General features: G+C 46.8%; 1 protein-coding gene across 15 annotated transcripts in view; it reads right to left on the bottom strand.

Moving 5' to 3' along the window:
• Window positions 1–21,049, bottom strand: part of mybpc1 (myosin binding protein C1) — a 175,020-nt gene that overhangs the window by 20,452 nt on the left and 133,519 nt on the right. For all 15 annotated transcript variants that reach the window (XM_038781127.1, XM_038781130.1, XM_038781128.1 and 12 more), the window contains 7 exons: window positions 19,076–19,210; window positions 16,958–17,125; window positions 16,341–16,429; window positions 10,072–10,267; window positions 8,460–8,599; window positions 4,072–4,231; window positions 1,600–1,736 (listed from right to left, as the gene is read on the bottom strand). In XM_038781127.1, coding sequence (XP_038637055.1) covers window positions 1,600–1,736; window positions 4,072–4,231; window positions 8,460–8,599; window positions 10,072–10,267; window positions 16,341–16,429; window positions 16,958–17,125; window positions 19,076–19,210 — 1,025 coding nt within the window. The remainder of the gene's footprint in view (window positions 1–1,599; window positions 1,737–4,071; window positions 4,232–8,459; window positions 8,600–10,071; window positions 10,268–16,340; window positions 16,430–16,957; window positions 17,126–19,075; window positions 19,211–21,049) is intronic.

Genomic DNA, 21,049 nt, shown 5'->3' with positions numbered 1-21,049 from the left:
CGCCAATCTGTTTGTGGAAGGATGATAAGGCACAGTTTTTAGTTGCTGTCTGGCATTGTTTCAAAACTAGGCAATTGATTTCTTTGAGGTGAACTGGGCTTTGTTATCACTAACTGGTTGTTCCGGTTGCCAAACCGAGCAAATACCCGATTCTAATAATAATAATAATCGCTTATTGTCACAAGTAGACTTCAATGAAGTTACTGTGAAAAGCCCCTTGTCGCCACGTTCTGGTGCCTGTTCAGGGAGGCTGGAACAGGAATTGACCCCGCGTTGCTGGTCTTGTTCTGCATTACAAGCCAGCTGTCTTAGCCCACTGTGCTAAACCAGCCCCTAGTTTCTCAGCCTGATTGCGTTTCCAGCATTGCGAGACAGAGAATTCAGTCCTACGTCAAACAGTTTTAATGGTATGCTCTTGAGCTTCTGGTGGCACAGATTTTCAGTGATGAGAGATACAGCGGCTCCTGTATCTGCTTCCATTTTAATTTTATTCCCATTCGATTTTGGACAGACTCAAAATCTTTTGCATCGATAAGACAGTTTAGTTCTTTGATCTCTGTAAACAATGTGGCTTCCTGGGAATTTTCTTCGTCTTTGGTCATTCTGTAGACTTTTTTGTGGATTTGGAAGCGTTCTTGCATTTACCCATCTTCGAAGTTTGAGGATTCTGTCTGGCCCAAAATCTTTTGTTATGTGACCTTTATTGCCACACTTCTGACATTTTATTATCTGGACACAAACATTCATGTGGGGCAGCACGGTAGCATTGTGGGTAGCACAATTGCTTCACAGCTCCAAAAAAATTTTTTCCACAGCTTACACCTTTTATTTCTTTACTTTGTTTGTTTTCTAAGAGGGTTTGAGCCCACCGATTGTTTTAATTGACTAGTAATATCGTCAACGTTTTGCCAAAAATAATAGTTTTTTCTTTCAACTGTTATAACCAGCACGAGACCTACTGGGCTGGAGCGATTATTCTCCCTGTGAGCCTCATTGAGTACAAGCTCCTCCGCTGAGGGGTGGGGAACCCATGGACAGAGTAATAGACTTTGATATAAAAGTCAGCCAGACTTGGAACCGACACGTCAGACCCAGCTGGGATCTGAAGAGTATCGTACATATTATTACTTTGTGATAAAACAAATTCCTCTTTATCCAGTCGAAACCGTCTGTGGTCACTAAAGTCTTAAAAACCCACCCTGTTCAGTACTGTTCTTCAGGGAAGGAAATCTACCATCCTTGCCTGGTCTGGCTTACATGTGACTCCAGGTCCACAGACTTAAAAAAGCCCACTGAGATGGCCTAGCAAGCCAGGGAAATTAGGAATGGGCAATAAATGTTGGCCTAGCCAGCGACACCCACATCCCATGAATGGATTTTTTTAAAAATTGAAAATATTCAAATGTAGGAAGCTTTTGCAGATAGCCAACATTGTTGAGAGTAATATTTAATATTGAGCAAGGATTAAGACTGAAGACATGTTTAATATTGAGCGAGGATTGATTAGATTAGGCAATAGAAATTAGAACAATATAATATTAAAGGAATTTTGATTTGAGTAAAATTTGAACATTTTTCCACCACAAAATGTGTCAGTACCTTGGGGTTGCCCCTAACACTGCAGTTCAAGGTCGCATTGTATCCAGCCACAGCTACAGTATTGATCAGAGGATGAGTAAACTTTGGAATCTCCTGAAAATCAAAGTCATTGTACTTGGGAGGTTTTAATGCCAAACCTACAAGAGAGAATATCAGTTAGAACATGGCACCTATTGGAGCTGCGTTGCCTCAGCACCAAAGTTCAGTGACATTACAGCAATAACTTGTTTGTACAGAACACCTCTAGGCCCTTCACAGGGTCAATTATCAAGGAAAGTTTGACACTGAGCCACATAAGGAGATATTAGGAGAGGTGACCAAAAGCTTGGTCAAAGAGGTGGGGAGGTAGGTTTGAAGGAAAGTCTTAAGGGAGGAAAGAGGTGGAGATCTGGAGAGGTTTAGTGAGGGAATTCCGGAGCTTAGTTTCCAGGCAACTGATGGCACGGCTGCTAATGGTAGAGTGAAGAAAATCGTGGGGTGGGGGGGGGGGGGGGGGGGGGGGGGCGGCGGCTAGTTGCATTACACAGATATTGTCCTGTTTTACTGGCCAGAAAATCAGGAGCAGAGCCCTGACAAGTGGGAGGAGTCCAGGAAAGGGGGCAGCATCTTCAGGAGGAAAATCAGGATGGACCATTTCACACCAAGGTGAATGACGCTACGGAATTCTTTCCTCCCGAATGTTGTGGATACTGGAGGTCAACTGAAATCTTTCCGACAGGATTGATAAGTTTGTTTTGTCGGGTAAGGTTAACAAACGGCTTGGAGCAAAGGCAGAAAAAAGGAGTTTGGTCTAACAGAGCGGTGAAACGAGCCTGAGAAGCTGAGTGGTCTCCTTTCTTAAATTATTCTTTTGAAGGAAATGAGCATTGCTGGCAAGGCCAGCATTTATTTCTCATTCCCAATTGCCCTTGTGAAGGTGGTGGTGAGCTGCCTTCTTGAACCACTGCTGTACATTCAGTGTAGGTGCACCCACAGTACTATTAGAGAGGGAGTTCCAGTATTTTGACCCAACGACAATGGTATATTTCCAAGGTAAGATGATGTGTGACTTGGAGGGGATCTTGCTGATGGTGGTGTTCCCATGCGTCTGCTGCTCTTGTCCTTCTAGTAGAGGTTGTGTGTTTGGAAGGTGCTGTCGAAGGAGCCTTGTTGAGTTGTTGCAGTGTATTTTGTAGGTGGTACACACTGGTTACTGTCTGTCAGTGGTAAAGGGAGCGAATATTCAAAGTGGTGGTTGGGGTGCCAATCAAATGGGCTGCTTTGTCCTAGATGGTGTAAAGCTTTTTGAGTGTTACTGGAGCTGCCCTCATCCAAGTAAGTGGAGAGTACTGCACACTCCTGATTTGAACCTTGAAGGTGATGGACAGGATTTTGGGAATCAGAAGATGATTTACTCTTTGCAGAATTCCCAGCCTTTGACCAGTTCTTGTGGCCACTATATTTATATGGACAGTCCAGTTCAATTTCTGGTCAATGTTAACCCCAAGATATTGATATTCCTGGAGTGATGTCCTGTGATGTCTTCCTGTTCCTATATTGCAACTAGTGTAGAGACTTAACAATAATGAGAATTAATGATAGGTCAATATAAATGTAGAATGGACAAATGATTATGATGAGAAATTCCGGGCTGGAATCTCCGTTTCAGGGACTAACAGTGTCGTAAAAACTGTGGTCTTTTACTCCAGAAAAACTGGCGTCAAAAGGCCACATATTCACAGCGCTGCAGGGGGCTAGCAGGGACCTGTCGTGAAGCTTGCAGCTTTAGCAACAGATACGGACTCCCGTACTTCAGACCAGAGGCGCATGCGCACGGCAGCGGCCTCCAGCGGTCTCATGGTGCTCCATGGCTGAATCAGACCGCGGAGCTAGACCTTGTAGATAGTGTCCCCGATCGGCCGCGCACCCGACCAGGATCACCCGCCCAAAAATAGCCCGGTCCCTTATGAGGCCACCCGCCCTCCGATTGGCCCGCCCCCGACCATGGCGGCCGCGGACTGAGCTCGCAGCCGCCACGCGAGTATCCCAAAAAGCTGAGACCATATTATAAATATGCTGTCAGGACTTCGGCCGGTCAGGGGTGGAGAATAGCAGGGGGGGGGCCTCGGGCAATGGCTGCTGGTGGGTGATATGCGGCACAGCGTACTTCCCGGGTACGCCGCTTTTCGGGGGCTGGAGAATCGAGGAACCAGCGCCGGTCCCGATTCCAAAAGTGGATTTTCCGCCCCGGCACCGGATGCGATTTCGGCTTCGGGGTGTGGAGAATCCAGCCCTTCATCCTTCAATTAATTGATTAATAAAAGGCAATTGTCATCTCTTCCAGACTATGGGTATTTTTTGCGAGCTAAAGGAGAACCTCTTTAAATGGGACCGTGGACCAGAGATAAGGGAGGGGTCAAATTTTCATGCTCAGAGCAGCCTCTTACGAAACGATTATGAAAGGAATCATTGCATGAAAGCATTTAAACAGACCTTCCTTCTGAATCAGAGCACTGTTCTTTGTTACTGTCGCATCATCACTCAGTCCACACATATTCTCGGAAAAGACCCTGAAGTAATACTCGTTTCCGATGATAAGTTCAGTTATGACGCAGTTGGTTCTGTGGTAGTGCTCGATCACTGTGTACCAATCCTAGAGAGGGAAAGGAATTATCACAGCATTAAATATATTGCTGACTTGTCTGTTCTGTAACGGTCCAGGCGTATTAAACTTTTGCATTAAAGGATGCGGCAAAATGAGGATCATGGACGCGATCGGCACATTGTGCCCGAAAAGCAGCGCGCCACGGCACAATGTGGTCGACAGAAGTCAGGAGACCCCGCTCCCGCGATCTACCGGCTTGAATTGCTTCATGAGATCTAATGCAATCTTGTGAGACGTTGCGATGTGGGCGGGATTAATTTTTGGCAAATCTGCATATTAGAGCGAGACAGCGAGCCTCACTCTAATATGCAGTTCCCCAAGGCACCCAACACATTGGGATCTATCCCCTTCAGAGACCGCGGGCGAGTGCAGTTCAGTACTGGTCCACAAATGGGGACCAGCTGGAATGGAACTCGAGGGGGTCTCGCGAAGTATTGGAGGCCCTCAGGTACATGCCTTTTTGGAAGGTGCTACACTGGCACTTCTGGTGTCACCTGGGCACCCTGGTACTGCCAGCCTGGGGGTGTGGAGCAGTGTCCATGTGTGCGGGGGGTGATATTGCCCATGGATGGGGGTTGCGGGGGACCCACAAGCTCACTTAGAGACCGAGGCACCGTTTCAAAACGCTGCCCCGACCTCTGAGTTCAGCTTCCCAATGCTAAAAAAATTCGAAGTGTGGCTTAAACCGGTGAGAAACTCCCCAGTGGTGGGGAAACTCACCGGCAGAGCCAGCAGGAAACTCCCTGAGAAACCCGCCATAAATTAGCCAAGAACGATTTTGGGAGAATCGCGCTGGTAGAGACATCTTTCTTTCAACAGGTTTATGAGTGTTTGGAATTCTCTTTCCCAAAAGGCAGTTGAAACAAAGGGCGGAATTCTCCATCCGCAGGATCCTCCGCTCCGCTGGCCTCGCCAAAGTCTATGGGCATTTACATGGCTCACACGCCCTGCCAATGGGAACCGGCCACAAGGTGCGACTTTGCCAGATCCAGATGATCCCGCTAGGGGTCAGGAATATTGTTAAAGCAGAATTAAATAAATTCTTGATTATCAAGGGAGTGAAAGGTTATCGGGGTTAGGCGGAAGGTTGCAATTAAATCAACCATGATTCTATTAAATGGTGAAGCAAGCTCGAAGGACCAAGTAGCCGCCTCCTAATTTGTATGTTTTGCAAAACAATTATAATATTTGTAAGACAAACCCTTGACTCCCCTTGCGTCTGCTCATTTAATCAATATGATCATAGTTGATCATCTCTGCTTCATTTTTCTGCCCTACCCCATATCCTTTCAGGAACTGGGGGCGAGATTCTCCGCAAATGCGGAGAATCGTAAAGGCTGCCGTGGGACAGTCCGTGGCCCACGGCAGCCTTCACGCCCTCTTCCGGGGCCGATTCTCCCCCCCTCGGGCAGGGCTACGTGCGCGGCCCTGTGTATCACGGCGGCGCGGCCTTGACGATGGTCGTCAGGGCCGCACGCCAAGCGTCATGCCGGCTGACGTGGCCGATGACGTCAGCTGCACATGCGCAGGTTGGACAACGGCAACCTGTGCATGCGCAGTTGCCGTCTTTTCCCTCAGCCGCCCCGCAAGACATGGCGGCTTGATCTTGCGGGGTGGCGGAGGGAAAAGAGTGCGTCCGTTGCGGACGCACGGCCCGTGATCGGTGGGCACCGATCGCGAGCCTATGCCCCCCTTGGCACGGCCGTGGTACTGCCGTGCCAATCGGGCCCCCAGATGCACCAAACAGGCATTTGCCGCCCGTTTCACGACGGCAGCAAGCAGGTGTGTTTGCTGCCGTGTTGAAACGGGTGTGAAGGCCCGGCCGCTTGGCCCATCTGCTTCGGAGAATCGTCGCTCGCCGTAAAAAACGGCGAGCGGCGATTCGAGGAGTGGGTCTGGCGTGGGGGGGAGAATAGCGGGAGGGCGTGAAAAATGTCAGGAGGCCCTCCCGCTATTCTCCCACCCGGCCTGGGGGGCGGAGAATCGCGCCCGTCTTCTACTTTCATGAGTCACCTGGAGTCTCACAGGATCCCATAACCTGAAAAATCCTCCAATTGTTGATATCAACAGATCTTGAAATGCTGATTTAGGGATGTAGCTGTCATTTAACAGCTCTACAAACATCTCAGCCCAAGAAATTCAAACCAGACAAATCTGAGTGTGAGAATCTGAATGTGTATTCGGGACTGAGTTGCTATGCATTTTCTGGGATGAATCTCCTTTCATCTTAAAGCACTTTGTGTAACCGGTAGTTTGAACATTTTTGTTTATCATTAATTGTAGGGTGAGATTTAGTAAGCACTCAGGAATTTGCTTATAATTCAATGTTGGTTGTGGGCGTCACTGGCATGGCTGGCACTTATTGGCCATTCCTTAACTCCTTAGAGGGAGCCAAGGGCAAAGAGGAGATTTAAACAAGGTTTTCAAAATCACGAGTGGTTTTGACAGAGTAGATGGAGAGATACAGCAGAGAATGGAAATGAGGGATGGGCAACAATGGCTGGCATTGTCGGCGAGGCTCACGACTCATGAGAAACAAAATTGAAAGCAGTCATGTGGTTGTAATAATTTTTCTGAAATGAAGGGCGGGATTCTCCAATCCCGCGGCAGAGTGCCCAGACCGTCCGACGGCGTGAACGGGCCGCTCCCACGACTAATTCTGGCCCATCCAACGGTTCACGCTGCTCCAGCAGCAGATCCCGGCGCGAACTGTGCGCTGCGGGATCCACACATGCGCAGTTGCACCAGCGCCAACGAGGACATGCGCAGTGGCCTCCTTCAACGCACCAGCCCCGACGCAAAACGCGCAGGACTATAGGGGCCGGCGCGTAGGAAAGGAGGCCCCTAGCCACAGAGGCCGGCCCGCCGATTCGTGAGCCCCGATCGCGGGCCAGGCCACATCGGTGGCCCCCCCAGGGTTGGACCTCTCCCCCCACCCCCCAAAGGCCACCACCCGACCCTTAAACGGCGAGGTCCTGCCGGCCCAGAGTAGGTTAGAACGGCGCCACGGGACTCGGCTCTTTTCTTACGGCTGCTCGGCCCATCCGGGTTGGAGAATCGGTGGGACGGCCGCGTAGAGTGGCCCGCGACCAGCGCCATGCCAACCATGCCGGCACCAATGGCGCTGATTCTCCGCTCTGTGGAGAATCCCGCCCAAAACGTTTGGAGGCATGTGGGGCGGGATTCTCCGACCCCCCGCCGGGCCGGTGAATTGCCGGGGGGTGGCTTGAATCCTGCCCCGCCGCCCGACTCAGGCTGCTGGATTCTCCGACGCCGGTTTTTCGGCGGGGGCGGTAATCGCGTCACGCCAGTCGGGGGCCGTTAGCAGTGGGCCCCCCGATGAACCTCTGCTCCGATGGGCCGAGTGGCCGTCCGTTTTCGGCCAGTCCCGCCGGCGTAAATAAAACAAGGTCCTTACCGGCGGGATCTGGCTCTGCTGGTGGCTTGCGGAGTCCTCGGGGGGGATCTGGCCACGGGGGGTGCCCCCACGGTGGCCTGGCCCGCGTTTAGGGCCCACCGATCCGTGGGAGGGCCAGTGCCGTGGGGGCACTCTTTCCCTCCGCACCGGCCGCTGTAAATGTCCGCCATGGCCGGCGCGGAGAAGAACCTCTCTGCGCATGCGCTGGGATGATGCCAGCACACGCTAGCGCTCCCGCGCATGTGCCAATTCACACCGTCCGGTGGAGGCCCTTCAGCGCTGGCTGGCACAGCGCCAAGCCCTTGAGCACTAGTTGGTTCGGCGCCAACCCCGCCGGCGCCGGCCTAGCTGCTGAAGGTGCGGAGGATTCACCAGAGTGGTTCACACCATACCTCGGCGCCGGTACGGCCCACCCCGCGGTTAGGGGAGAATCCCGACCGTGGTGATTCATGTCAAATAGATAGTGTGCGACAGAGAGTGTGCGACAGACAAACAGCGATTTACTGAGAGTGACAGAGAGAAAGTGACAGCAGTGAGACAGTTACAGATCAAATGACAGAGAATGACATGCAGAGTGACAGACAGACAGAGAGAGATTGACAGAGTGAAAGACAGAGAGAGAGTGACAGAGAGAAAGACAGAGAGATAGAAAGAATTATAGACAGTGACAGTCTGACAGACTTTGACAGAGGGACAGAGACAGAATGGGAGACAGAGAGAAAGACAGATGAGGGAGCGAGAGTGTGAGAGATAGAGAGAAACAGAGAGAGACTGAGCCAGCTCTCATTTCACACTCACCATGGTCTTTTTATCAGCTTTTTGAATCGTGTATCCCGTAATAGCAGCATTCCCATCATCCTTTGGTGGTGACCACTCCAAAGCCACATTAGTGTCCCAAGTATCGACAATTTTCACTGTCATAGGTGGACCAGGTTTCTCTGTGGAAAAATCACTAAATATAAACTTTTCGATTTTTTTCAGGAATCATACATTTCTCGTTTACCTGCTTATCCGACCATAATTTCTCCGTCTTACTTTCTCCCTTCAGTTGTGATGTAACTCATATTCTTATCCATTGTCACAGCCACTCATTAGAATATCATTCACTAAATAAAAATCGTACTTTTCATAGAATCCCTACAGTGCATAAGGAGGCCACTCGGCCCATCGAGTCTGTACCGACCCTTCGAATGAGCTCTCAATCCATGTCCACTCCCAGGAACACCCCTACCCCTGCACATCCCTGGACACTAAGGGGCAATTTATCACGGCCAATCCACCTAACGTGCACATCTTTGGACTGTGGGAGGAAACCGGAGCACCCGTAGGAAACCCACGCAGACAAGGGGAGAACGTACAGACTCCGCACAGTCATCCAAGGCTGGAATTGAACTCAGGTTCCTGGTGCAATATTGCTAACCACCCACGCATCCAAAGACCCTGGAGATTTCTTCTAGCTTCTTGCACCACATCTCCAAAATATAGATTGTCTTCCACAAGGGATGTAAGATAAAGCCTATATCCATCTCAAGACTAGCTCCCACCCTATATTTTTATTATTCATTCACAGGAATGGGGCAGCATTTGCTGCCTATGTCTAATTGCACTTTAGGAGGTGTATAGCCAAATATAACCAAATGGCTTTCTCGGCCCTTTCAGAGGGCATTTCAGAGTTAACCACATTGCTATGTGTCTAGAGTCACATGTAGACCAGAGCAGGTAAGAACAGCAGATTTCCTTCCCTGAAGGGCATTAGTGAATCAGATGGGTTTTTATGACAATCAATGACAGTTTCATGGTCACCATTATTGAGACTAGCTTTCAATTCCAGATTTAATAATTAATTGAATGCTGTGGTGGGATTTGATCTCGTGGCCCCAGAGCATTAGCCTGGGCCTCAGGATTCCTAGTACCGTGACATACCCCACTATGGCTAAAGATAAACAAATTTCAGCTTATTGCCCAAGATACCACTTTCTGGGATATGGGAGATCCATGCATGTCTACCTTCTACTAATATAATAGATCCAGATCCTGCTACCAGCTCTGATAAGGAGAAAATCAGGTGGAAATTCACTGCACTAAATTTACTCTTCTATTGCTAATATAATCACATTCAAAAGAGGAAATAAATCTTTACATAATTTGTCCAATTAATTCATGTTAACAACATGGCTTCTTCCAGAGACATTTCGAAGGATTCACAATCTGAGTAACAATCTGACAGGGTGTGAGGTAAACAAAGCTTCATCAGTGCATCGGTCAAGTGTGGATAGCGGGGGAGTAGTTATGAAATGGGAGAGTTTCAGGGGCTCCATCATTTGGATATAACCTCCCAATTGTTTCCTATTGATCAGAAAAATCACAGGTTTGTGTGAGTGTGAAATTCTCTAGCTCACCGTTCACATACCAACTATTTGAATGACAATTGTGGCTTTGTCCTGAATCTTCTCCACTTGGACTGTCAGCTCATAATTGCCTGAGTGTTTGCGTTCAGTCTTGCGGATGAACAGCACTGTGTCGGCATCCGTGTTGCGGATGTTGACTGTATTTGTATCCAAAGGATCTCCATCCTTTGTCCAGCTAACCTTTGGCCGAGGTTTACCCTAGCAAAAAATGTTAATTATATTAACAGTGCATTACCCAACTCTGATTTAACACTCATTTTGTAGCGATGGACAGAATCAGCTCCTTCACGTTGTGACTGCTGGAAGGTCATAACACAAAAGGAAGGAACATTTTTAATTTGTTCTTAGGACGAGCGTGTTGCAAGCTGGGTCAGCATTTATTGCACATTCCTAATTGCCCTTGAGGGGGCAGTTAAGAGTCAACCACATTGCTGTGGGTCTGGCGTCACATGTTGACCAGACCAGGTAAGGACCACAGATTTCCTTCCCTCACATTAGTGAACCAGATGGAGTTTTACAAATAAACAATTGACAATGGTTTAATTAGATGTTCATCATTAGACTTTTAATTCCAGATTTTTATTAAATTTAAACTTCATCATGTGCAGTGGCAGGATTTGAACCTGGGTCCCCAGAGCATTACTCTGGGTTTCTGGTTTACTAATCCAGTGACAATACCTGTAATTGAAAATACAGAAAAATGTGTCATTTGAAACATGGAAGTATGGCAATATCTGGTCTGAGAGGGTACAGGGAAAGAACCCACAAAAGGTTAATAGCAGCTGCAAAGTGCAGGATTATAAAATGCAGATTCTTGCTCACAAGCAGGCTTAGCAAACACACAGGTTTCCTGTGGTAAGCTAAAACAATGGCTCACACCTTCATGGGATGTAACTATCTCAGGAAGTATCTGAAAAAGCATGGATGAGAGTTTCAATTGAATTAAGTGACGAATGTTTAAAGCAGGAAGGTCTTTCAAGTCATAACCAAGTTAAATTTTAGCATACAGCTAAAAGCAAAGTTTCACACCTTAATTGAAATAAACTCTCTTAGTAAACAGCTGGAAAGGATCGATGATGCTCAGTCGAATTTGGTGTCAATTCTAAAGTGTAAAATTCTACGAACATCAAGTCAATTAAAAGAAAATTGGAGATCACCTGTCTACGAGAGACATCATTTAAAGTCAAAATCAAAGGCAAAGTTATGAGCTGGGGACAATTGGAAAATTAAACGATTCGAAATCACAGAAATAAAAGTTAACTATTGAAACTAAAGCATTTTTTAATCAGATCTGAGAGGAGACATTATGCCCAAAATGAATAATTAGTGGTATTAAAATGTTTTACATCAAAGATACTTTTTAACTATCAAAGTGAAACAAGCTCATTTACGATAAAGTCGTTAAAACTTAATAACTATTCGAAAGAGAATATAAACCCGAAGAAAGGGGACAGCCAGCAGAGCCAGAGCCAGCTCTCACAGCTCGGTACATGGGAAGGATAGGACACAGCAACCGAGTTCACCAGCGAATGCATCTAAAGAAGACCAGACTTTAAAGAAGATTGATTGTCAAGGTGGGCCTGAAGGTCCCTTCAACCAACAGGAAGGATCCAGAAGCAAGATCTTTTTACTTTTCTATTAAGAAAGTGTTTACAGCTTTAAAAAAAAATTATAATAATAAAATAACTTAAAAGTTTTAGCCTGAAACAGTGGTTATCAGCCTACTTTACTTACTTAATAACGCAGGACCCAGGACATCGATGCTACTAAGGGGTAAGTAGGTAAAATTCTTCGATGAAGATATGGTTTATACCGGGGGATAACTTGAAAATATAATTTGACCTGAATAGCACCCACCGAAGCCTGCATCGGAGTCAGGGAGTGAGAATCCCTGTTCACCATTTAGAATATCGACCCTTTTTTGGTATAGAGGGAATTCTAAGAATAGTGGTGAGTTTTAACTTCAACCGCTGTGCCAACGCATCTATATCGGACTTTCCAAAACTCGGGGCACCGCCACAGCCAATTAAGTGCTTTTTGAAATGTTGTAATGAAGGAAACATGGCTGCAAATCTCCACATAGCAAGCTCTAATAAACAGCAATAACTCGAGAACCTGTTTCTCATGATCTTGGTTGAGGAATAAATAACGGACAAGACTAAAATTCTTCCAGATTTCTCTTCACTGCATGCAGTTTATTTGTCGGATTATGTGAAGCTTTAAGATTACTACAGTCAATCGTAAAGAAAAAATTGGTTGTGTGTGGCCTGTTCCCCACACAGTTAAATTCCAGATTATCGTGGGGGCATATTACCCAAGACACTGGGGAGAACTCCCCTTGCTCTTCTCTGAACAGCACCAAGGGGATCATTGACACCCACCCGAGAGGACAGACAGGGGCCTCAATGTTAGTCTGTATATATCCTGTCACTTATTTGTTCTTCATTTTCAAATGAACATGACACTTGACCAAGAAGAACTCATTTTCAATAAGGCAATCATTTCACTATGCTCCAATATTCACATATTGCCGCGTTTAATAGAAAGCATTTGCGAACATTTTGTGGATCAACAGCTCAGGCAGAATCCGCAGTTTTCTCATTCTTTCACAGAATTTGGGCACCGCTGGCAAGGCCAGCATTTGTTGCCCATCCCTAATTGCCCTTGAGCAAGTGGTGGTTAGCTGCCACCCTGAACCTCTGAAGGCCATTTAACCAGCACCTTCATACACTCGGGGTGCTTGGCATCACCTATGGGTGGTTTGGTCAGAGGAGGGGGTGGATGGGCTGGGGGGGATCTTAGTTTGCTTTCTCAGAGGTTATGTAGGGCCCAGACTCTGAATTTTTACAGCAACATTAAGGCTGGTGTGATATGCAAACACTTTAACGATGCTAAAGCTCTCTCAGAATGCCACCTCAGGTGACAGGCCGGGGCTCCAGCCCAAATATTCCAAAAATTCATTTTTGTGGTTATTTTCTTCACCGGGGCATGGAATTAATCACAAGCAAGGTTTATTTGGAAGGACAGTAATACGCTGAATGCTGGCTGTACATTTATAGGTTTTGTGTTGATTTATACTTTTTAAAAAATTTTTAAAAATAAATTTAGATTACCCAATTATATTTTCCAATTAAGGGGCAATTTAGCATGGCCAATACATCTACTCTGCACATTTTTGGGTTGTGGGGGCGAAACCCACGCAGACACGGGGAGAATGTGCAAACTCCACACGGACAGTGACCCAGAACCGGGATCGAACCTGGGACCTCAGTGCTGTGAGGCGGTTGTGCTAATCACTAGGCCACCGTGCTGTCCGTGGTTGATTTATACTTTAAGTGTTTGGTTGGAAATCTGCAGGAACAGAAAGCCTACTCCTCAAAATCATGGAAACAATGTATGTTTATTGAGCACATTTCACATCCTTCGAGCACTTCAAAGTCAATTCAGTTTTTTATTTTTTAAATGTAGTCACTGTTATAGGAAAACAGCAACCCAATTAGTGCACAGCAAGCTCCCTCAATACTTTTTTAAAAAATTATAAATTTAGAGTACCCAATTCATTTTTTCCAATTAAGGGCCAATTTAGTGTGGCCAATCCACCTAGACTGCACATCTTTGGGATGTGGGGGGGAGGCGAAACCCATGCAAACACGGGGAGAATGTGCAATGCGCCCTCAATACTGACCCTCCAACACTGCAGCTCTCTTTCAACACTGAGCCTCATATACTGTAATGCTCCCTCAGTACTGATCTTCTGACACTCAGAGCTCCCTCAATACTGGCCCCCTGACTGTTGAACACTCCCTCAGTATTGACCTTCTGACAGTGCAACTCTCACTCAGTCCTGACCCCATGACTGTGCGACACTCCCTCTGTACTGACCCTCTGACAGTGCAGCGCTCCCTCATTACTGACTGACCCCATGACTGTGCAACACTCCCTCAGTACTGACCTCGGACAGTGCAGCACTCCCTTAGTACTGACGGTCTGGCACTGCAGCACTCCCCTCAGTACTGACCTCGGACAGTGCAGCATTCCCTCAGTACTGACGTTCTGAGAGTGTAGCACTCCCTCAGTACTGACCCTCTGATAGTGCAGCACTCAGTCAATGCTGCATGATGTGTTTAAGTATTTGGAGCGGGCTTTGAACCCATAAACCTCTAATTCAGAGGTGAGAGTGCCACCCACTTAGCCACAGCTGACAGCACAGGATAGAATGCACATGGATCCTACAACAAGTGGCTGAACCACCAGGTTTGTTCCTGAGTGGTAAAGACAAGGATTATTCTCAGTCCCTTTCTTTTGCAACTTGTTATATTTGAAATAAAGTGAAGCCATGTTGGAAAAAGGGGCTGTTTAGCACAGGGCTAAATCGCTGGATTTGAAAGCAGACCAAGCAGGCCAGCAGCACGGTTTGGTTCCCGTAACAGCCTCCCTGAATAGGTGCCGGAATGTGGCGACTAGGGGCTTTTCACAGTAACTTCATTTGAAGCCTACTCGTGACAATAAGCGATTTTCATTTCATTTCATTTCAAAAATGGAAAATAGTGGTAGATCCTGACTTTGAGAGATTGTGTGGAATGAAAAGTGACTTTTCTCTGTCAAAGTCAATACGTATAAAATCGGTGTGAGGGGTGAAGTAATTGTTTGACAAAGACTCATTCAGACTCAAAACATTAGTTCCCTTCTCTCTCCACAGATGCTGTTGGACCTGTTGCGATTGTCCAGATATTCTGTTTTGTTTCAGATTCCAGCATTCACAGTAATTCACATTTATCTCTGTGAAGTGATTCTCTATCATTTGTCCAATCCTATTGCACAATCATCTCTATCAAGGACGGTCACCGCAGCACTTTGCTTTACCGCAAGCCCACGGATAACCTCATGATGCTCCACTTCTCCAGCTTCCACCCTAAACACATTAAAGAAGCCATTGCCTGTGGACAAGCCCTCCGCATACACAGGATTTGCTGAGGTGAGGAGGAACATAACAGACACCTACAGATGCTGAAAGATACCTTCGTCCGAACAAGATATGGCGCTCGACTCATCGGTCGACAGTTCCAACGCGCCACAGCAAAAAACTTCACCGACCTCCTCAGAAGACAAACAGGGGCACAACCAACAGAGTACCCTTCGTCGTCCAGTACTTTGTACTTCTCCCGAGCGGAGAAACTACGACATCTTCTTCGCAGTCTTCAACACGTCATCGATGAAGACGTACATCTTGCCAAGGTCATCCCCACACCACCCACTACTTGCCTTTAAACAACCGCGCAACCTCAAACAAACCATTGTTTGCAGCAAACTACCCAGCCTTCAGAACAGCGACCACGACACCACACAACCTTGCCATGGCAATCTCTGCAAGACGTGCCAGATCATCGACATGGGGACCACCATTACATGTGAGAACACCACCCAACAGATACATGGTACATACTCGTGTGACTCGGCCAACGTTGTCTACCTCATAAGCTGCAGGAAAGTATGTCCTGAAGCCTGATACATTGGCGAGACCATGCAGACCCTGCGACAACGGATGAACGGACATCACGTGACAATTGGCAGGCAGGAATGTTCCCTTCCAGTCGGGGAACACTTCAGCAGTCAAGGGCATTCAGCCTCTGATCTTCAGGCAAGCGTTCTCCAAGGCAGCCTTCAGGTTGAGCGACAACACAGAATTGCTGAGCAGAAACTTATAGCCAAGTTCGGCACACATGAGTGTGGCCTCAACCGGGACCTTGGATTCATGTTGCATTACATTCATCCCCCCCACCATCTGGCCTGGGCTTGCGAAATTCTACCAACTGTCCTGGCTTGAGACAATTCACACCTCTTTAACCAGTGATTATCCTTCTCTCTGGATCTGGAAAGACTTAATTACCTGCAAAGACTTGCATTCAAAGTATTGTCTTGCATCTTTGACTTTGTCTATAGATATGTTTCTGGAACCTACCTCTTCTTTCACCTTAGGAAAGAGCAGTGTTCCGAAAGCTAGTGATTCAAAACACACCTGTTGGACTTTAACCTAGTGTCGTAAGACTTCTCACTGGAAATATATCGGCATTCCTTCACACTCACAAGGTCAAAATCCTGGAACTCCCTCCCAAATAGAACTGTGGGTATTCCTACCTCAGGGACTGCAGCGGTTCAAGAAGACACCTCAAGGGCAATAATGGATGGACAATAAATGTTGGCCTCGCACCACATCCTGAGATCGAATACATTTTTAAAAATTGAATCCTCAGCACTGAAATGCATTGCCTACCTGGAAAGGGATTAAAAGATTCAACGGCTCACCAACTTTGCGAATGTATGTTTGCTTCAGCTGCCGAGGGATACGGATCTTTGGGGGTTCTGAGAGATGAGGGTTAGAGAACAGATTAATTAGTAAGTTATAGTAATATCTGTGTATGTGAGGATCACACACAAACAGGCATACATACACAAAAACAAACACAGACCCACAGGCACACACATACACAAACACATATGCACTGGCAGCACTACACATGCAAACACTTATGCACAGGCACGACATACACATAAACACATATGTACACAAACACACATGAAAAATTATAAAAATTCACATAATTGCATACATATGGACACCTAAATATACACTCAGAGACATCCAACATTACCTCAACAGCCTAATATAGACTAAGACATATAGCATGACTAGCCCTTTCCATGATCAGTAATTCCTGGTTCCTGGCAGCGAACACCAAAATAAACTGGCCGGGTTCTCCCAGCCTTGCTGCCCAGAAGGTCGAATTTTTCAATGGAATCTCCTCCTCATCGGGGCTGGGTTACCCTTGGCCTTGACTCCAGGATAGCTAACGGTTGATGATTCATTGTCAGACGGAAAGAACAGCTCACCTACAACTTCTTTGACTAGAATGGCCGTTGTCATGCTGATCGGAGGGCTTTCACCAGCCACATTCACAGCCTTTACCCTCACATAGATTTTCTCCCCAGTTGGGAGGCCGTTAATCGTGTATTTGGTTTTATCAGTCAGCTCACTGTTCGACACAATCCACTCGTTTGCTGGGTTGCAAGAAAAAAGAAAAAATAACTCTTTGTTATGCAGAATGAAGACTGTGATTAAATAAAATGAGCGGCACACCTCAAGAAGGATATTTTGACCTGAGAGAGAGAGTGCAGCACAGATTGATCAGAACGATAGCAGCTCAGGGGATTACATATTGATGCACTATCAATTACAACGAGACGAGAGTAGAATGTAATGGAGGCTTTATTACACAGAGATGTGTGGCCTCCTACAGCAGCTGGCGAAATGGCTGCTGTTCGGAGAGCACACACATTTATACTCCGCCTAATGGGCGGAGCCAGCAGGTAGGAATCTACCCCCGTACCTGTAGCACAGGAGCCTTACCGTAATACCCATATATACAATATAATACAACAGTGGTGACTACCACACATATTACAGCTAGATTTGCACAGACTAGGTTTGTATTCCCCTTAGTATAGAATAAATGATCTAATTGAGGTGGTTAACGAGATTAAAGGAGTTAATGGGGTAGATGGTGATAAACGATTTATTTCCATTGATGGGACAAGTCCAGAAAAAGGGGCAGAACAATATTAGAAATAAAACAAAAAATTGCCGGGCCAAAATTCAGGTCAGGCTGTTCAGGGGTGATGTCAGGAAGCACTTCTTCACACAAAGGGGAGCGGAAATCTTGAACTCTCTCACAAAAAGCTGTTGAGGCTGGGGTGGGGGTTAAAAATTCTCATCCTTATTTAAAAAAAAAAAAATTTGGAGTACGCAATTCATTTTTTCCAATTAAGGGGCAATTTAGCGTGGCCAATCTATCTCGCCTACACATCTTTGGGTTGTGAGGGCGAGACCCACGCAAACACGGGGAGAATGTGCAAACTCCACACAGACAGTGACCCAGAGCCGGGATCGAACCTGGGACCTCGGCGACGTGAGGCACCAATGCTAACCACTGCGTCACCGCGCTGCCCTCTCATCCTGATTTTTAAGTCCCTTATTGATCTCACCCCTCCAGCCTCTATAACCCTCATGAGAGGTTTGCACTCCTCCATTTCTGGCCTTCAGTATTTACGATTTTAGTCATCCCACCATTGGTGGCTGTATCTGGAGCTGTCCAGGCTCCCAGCTCTGGAATTCCCTTCCTACACCCACCATCTTGCTTTCCTCCTTTAAAATAACCCTTAAAACCTACCTGTTTGATTAAGCATTTGGCTGCCTGTCCTAATATGTCATTTGGTGCTCAGTATCACACAGCTATGTTGTGGAGGGGATGCCATGTTAAGGATGATATTTAAATACAAGTTGTCATTGTTGTTCATACTCAAGCATTCTAATGGTCCTGCAATTCCAATGAAGTCAAATGGAAGATGTTTAAATTGAACCATCCAAATAGACCGAAATCTGCCGTTGAAAACTAACCAAACGTCACACATAATGGTAAAGATCGAAAATGGTTTAAAACATCCATCAAGGCTGAACTGATTCAGATAATTTACTATTTTGGGACGCAATAATTGAAAACATCGGCTGATGTGCTCCGGCTCCCCCCCCCCCCCCCCCCCCCCCCCCCCACCCCCGTGGAGGGGTTGAGTCATTGACCACTGGCGAGATCTTTTGGTCCTGTCGAAGTCAATGGCTGTTTCCATGTATTGCTGACCCCGCCACTGGGGAACGCCATGGGTGTCACCCTCAGAGGGATCGGAAGAGGGTGGGAAGGGCTGGAAAATCCCACCCAAATCAAATCTTCCTACCACTGGGATTTTTTCTTACCATGTCTGGATCTGTTACAGATTCATTAATACCGATTGACCACTGTGATTGGTCAATGACTCCTTTATATCATGTGACTACCAGGATGGTAAAAGCTAAACTTGATTAACCTTGGTCTATTTTTGTCTAGAAATTCTTATATACATTATTTATCATAAAGTGCTTTGTTCTCTTTGAAACATTTATGGAAAAGACGGGCTTACATCCTTCAAGGCAGTACTCAATGCGGTAACCGTTTAGCCCTGCTGCTCCAATACGTTCAGGAGGCCTCCACTTGAGGGATACGCTGGTGTCTGTCACGCCATCGCAAGAAAGGAGCGTGGGTTCACTGGTTGGTGCTGGAAAAAAGAAACACAAGACAATTACAGTATTGAGGTATTATCAATGTAAAATCATCCCGGAAACTGAGGACAGAGATTAAGAGACTGTCTTTTTGATGTTGGAAAACTGGTGAATTAGAGACCTATGTGAGGCTTTTCAAATTCGGCACATGAGCAGAACAGGTATGGCCATGCCATCTATCTGACAATATGGAAAATTAGCCAGGTGACGCCAATCCTTAAAGAACAAGATAAATCTAGCTCCCAGAATTCCTATCAGCTGCCTCCTTGTCTGTAAAGTGATGGATGGCAGGAGTCATCAACGATGCCATCAAGAACACCTCGCTAACCAGTAACCTCCTCAACAATGCTTAGCTGGGGTTCTGTTTGGGCCACTTAGCTCCAGAACACTTCACAGCTTTGACCCAGATATAGACAAAGCAGCTGGAGACCAGGAAGTGAAAACACTCCCAGCTGGAATCATACCTGACACAAAGGAAGATGTTGAGGTTCTTGGAGTTCAATTATCGTAACCGTAGTACATCACTTTGAGAATCTTCTTCAACCCAGCAATATTTAGCACTGCATTGTTACCCACTGCCCTTCCATCAGAAAATCAGGAGTGAGGTTGATTTAATTGGCCTGAATGTTCAGGATGGCGGGGGCTCTGTGGGGAGTCAGTGAGGAATACATTTTCTCTGAGAACGCCGCTGCCATTTTACACTCTAACGATCACTGATCGGCAAAGGGAGGGACGTCCCCCACCCAACTTAAGAGGACATCCCGCCTGAGAGAGCTGCCAGGCAATCTGATTGGCTGGAAGATCTCCAATTCCTGGATGAGGTTTTCTGAGTCTTAAGTAGCGGAAACTGGAGAAAAAGGTGTTAGAGGTCCAGGTTGGGGAGTGTAGGGAAGGTCAGGGGGTTTGTGAGCTGGGTAATGTGGGATAGGTTAGGGTGGTGGGTGGAAGGAAAGTCTGGAGATCAACAGGCCTTAAGGGGAGGGTGGCCCAGTCAGAAGGGCGCTTCTGATGGAGGCGGATCCCCCCCTTCCCGAGATCTAACTATTCGTTTCCGGTTTTCCTCCTGTGAGCTATCATCTTCCAACCAGTCTAAAAATTGAAGCTGCACAAAAAACGGCCATAATTGGCACTTAAGGGCCCTAACTGAAGCAAGGGTGGGCTTCCGGGCTGAGGCTTTGCCGGCCCCCCCATGCAGAATCACTGCAAGGTTGAGGGAGCCAAAGGGAATCCTGTCAATACAATTTCATGCTGCGCCTCGCCCAACATCAGAACCCACTGGGGATGCGGAGGAGTGGGGGTGGATGTGGAGGGTGTAAAATTCTGTCCATAATATTCAGCTCCACTCACAGCACTTGCAATAAGCAAGCAGCTCCTTCCATACTACAGCAGCTGTGGATAACATCCAAGCTTGAGCTGGCATAGTAATGCCACATAATGATAATCTCGAATAAGAGAAATTGACGAGAAACTGGATAAGGTATGTCAATAAAATCAGGGTAGAAACTGGGTACTCCAGTGACAACTGATTCACTTCTGAACCTCTTGAAGTCTTTCTACCATCTGCAAGGCTCAACTCAGTAATGTGATGGAATACTCACAATGGTCTGGAGCCCCAGCAACACCATCCAACACAGAGCAGCTTAGTAGCTCTACCACTGGACTCAATATCCACCTTCTCACCACTGACACACAGCGGCAGCAGAGCATACCACCTGATCCACTGCAAAACGTACCAAGGTTCCCGTGACAGCACCTTTCAAACTCACAACCTCTACCAGCTGGTAGGACAAGAGCAACAGATGCACAGGAACATCACCACCTTTAGGTTTCTATGC

This window comes from Scyliorhinus canicula, chromosome 20 (assembly GCF_902713615.1).
Source record: "Scyliorhinus canicula chromosome 20, sScyCan1.1, whole genome shotgun sequence".
NCBI lineage: Eukaryota > Metazoa > Chordata > Chondrichthyes > Carcharhiniformes > Scyliorhinidae > Scyliorhinus > Scyliorhinus canicula.
The sequence above is the reverse complement of the archived record's forward strand: the minus strand, read 5'-3'. Positions and strand labels throughout refer to the sequence as shown.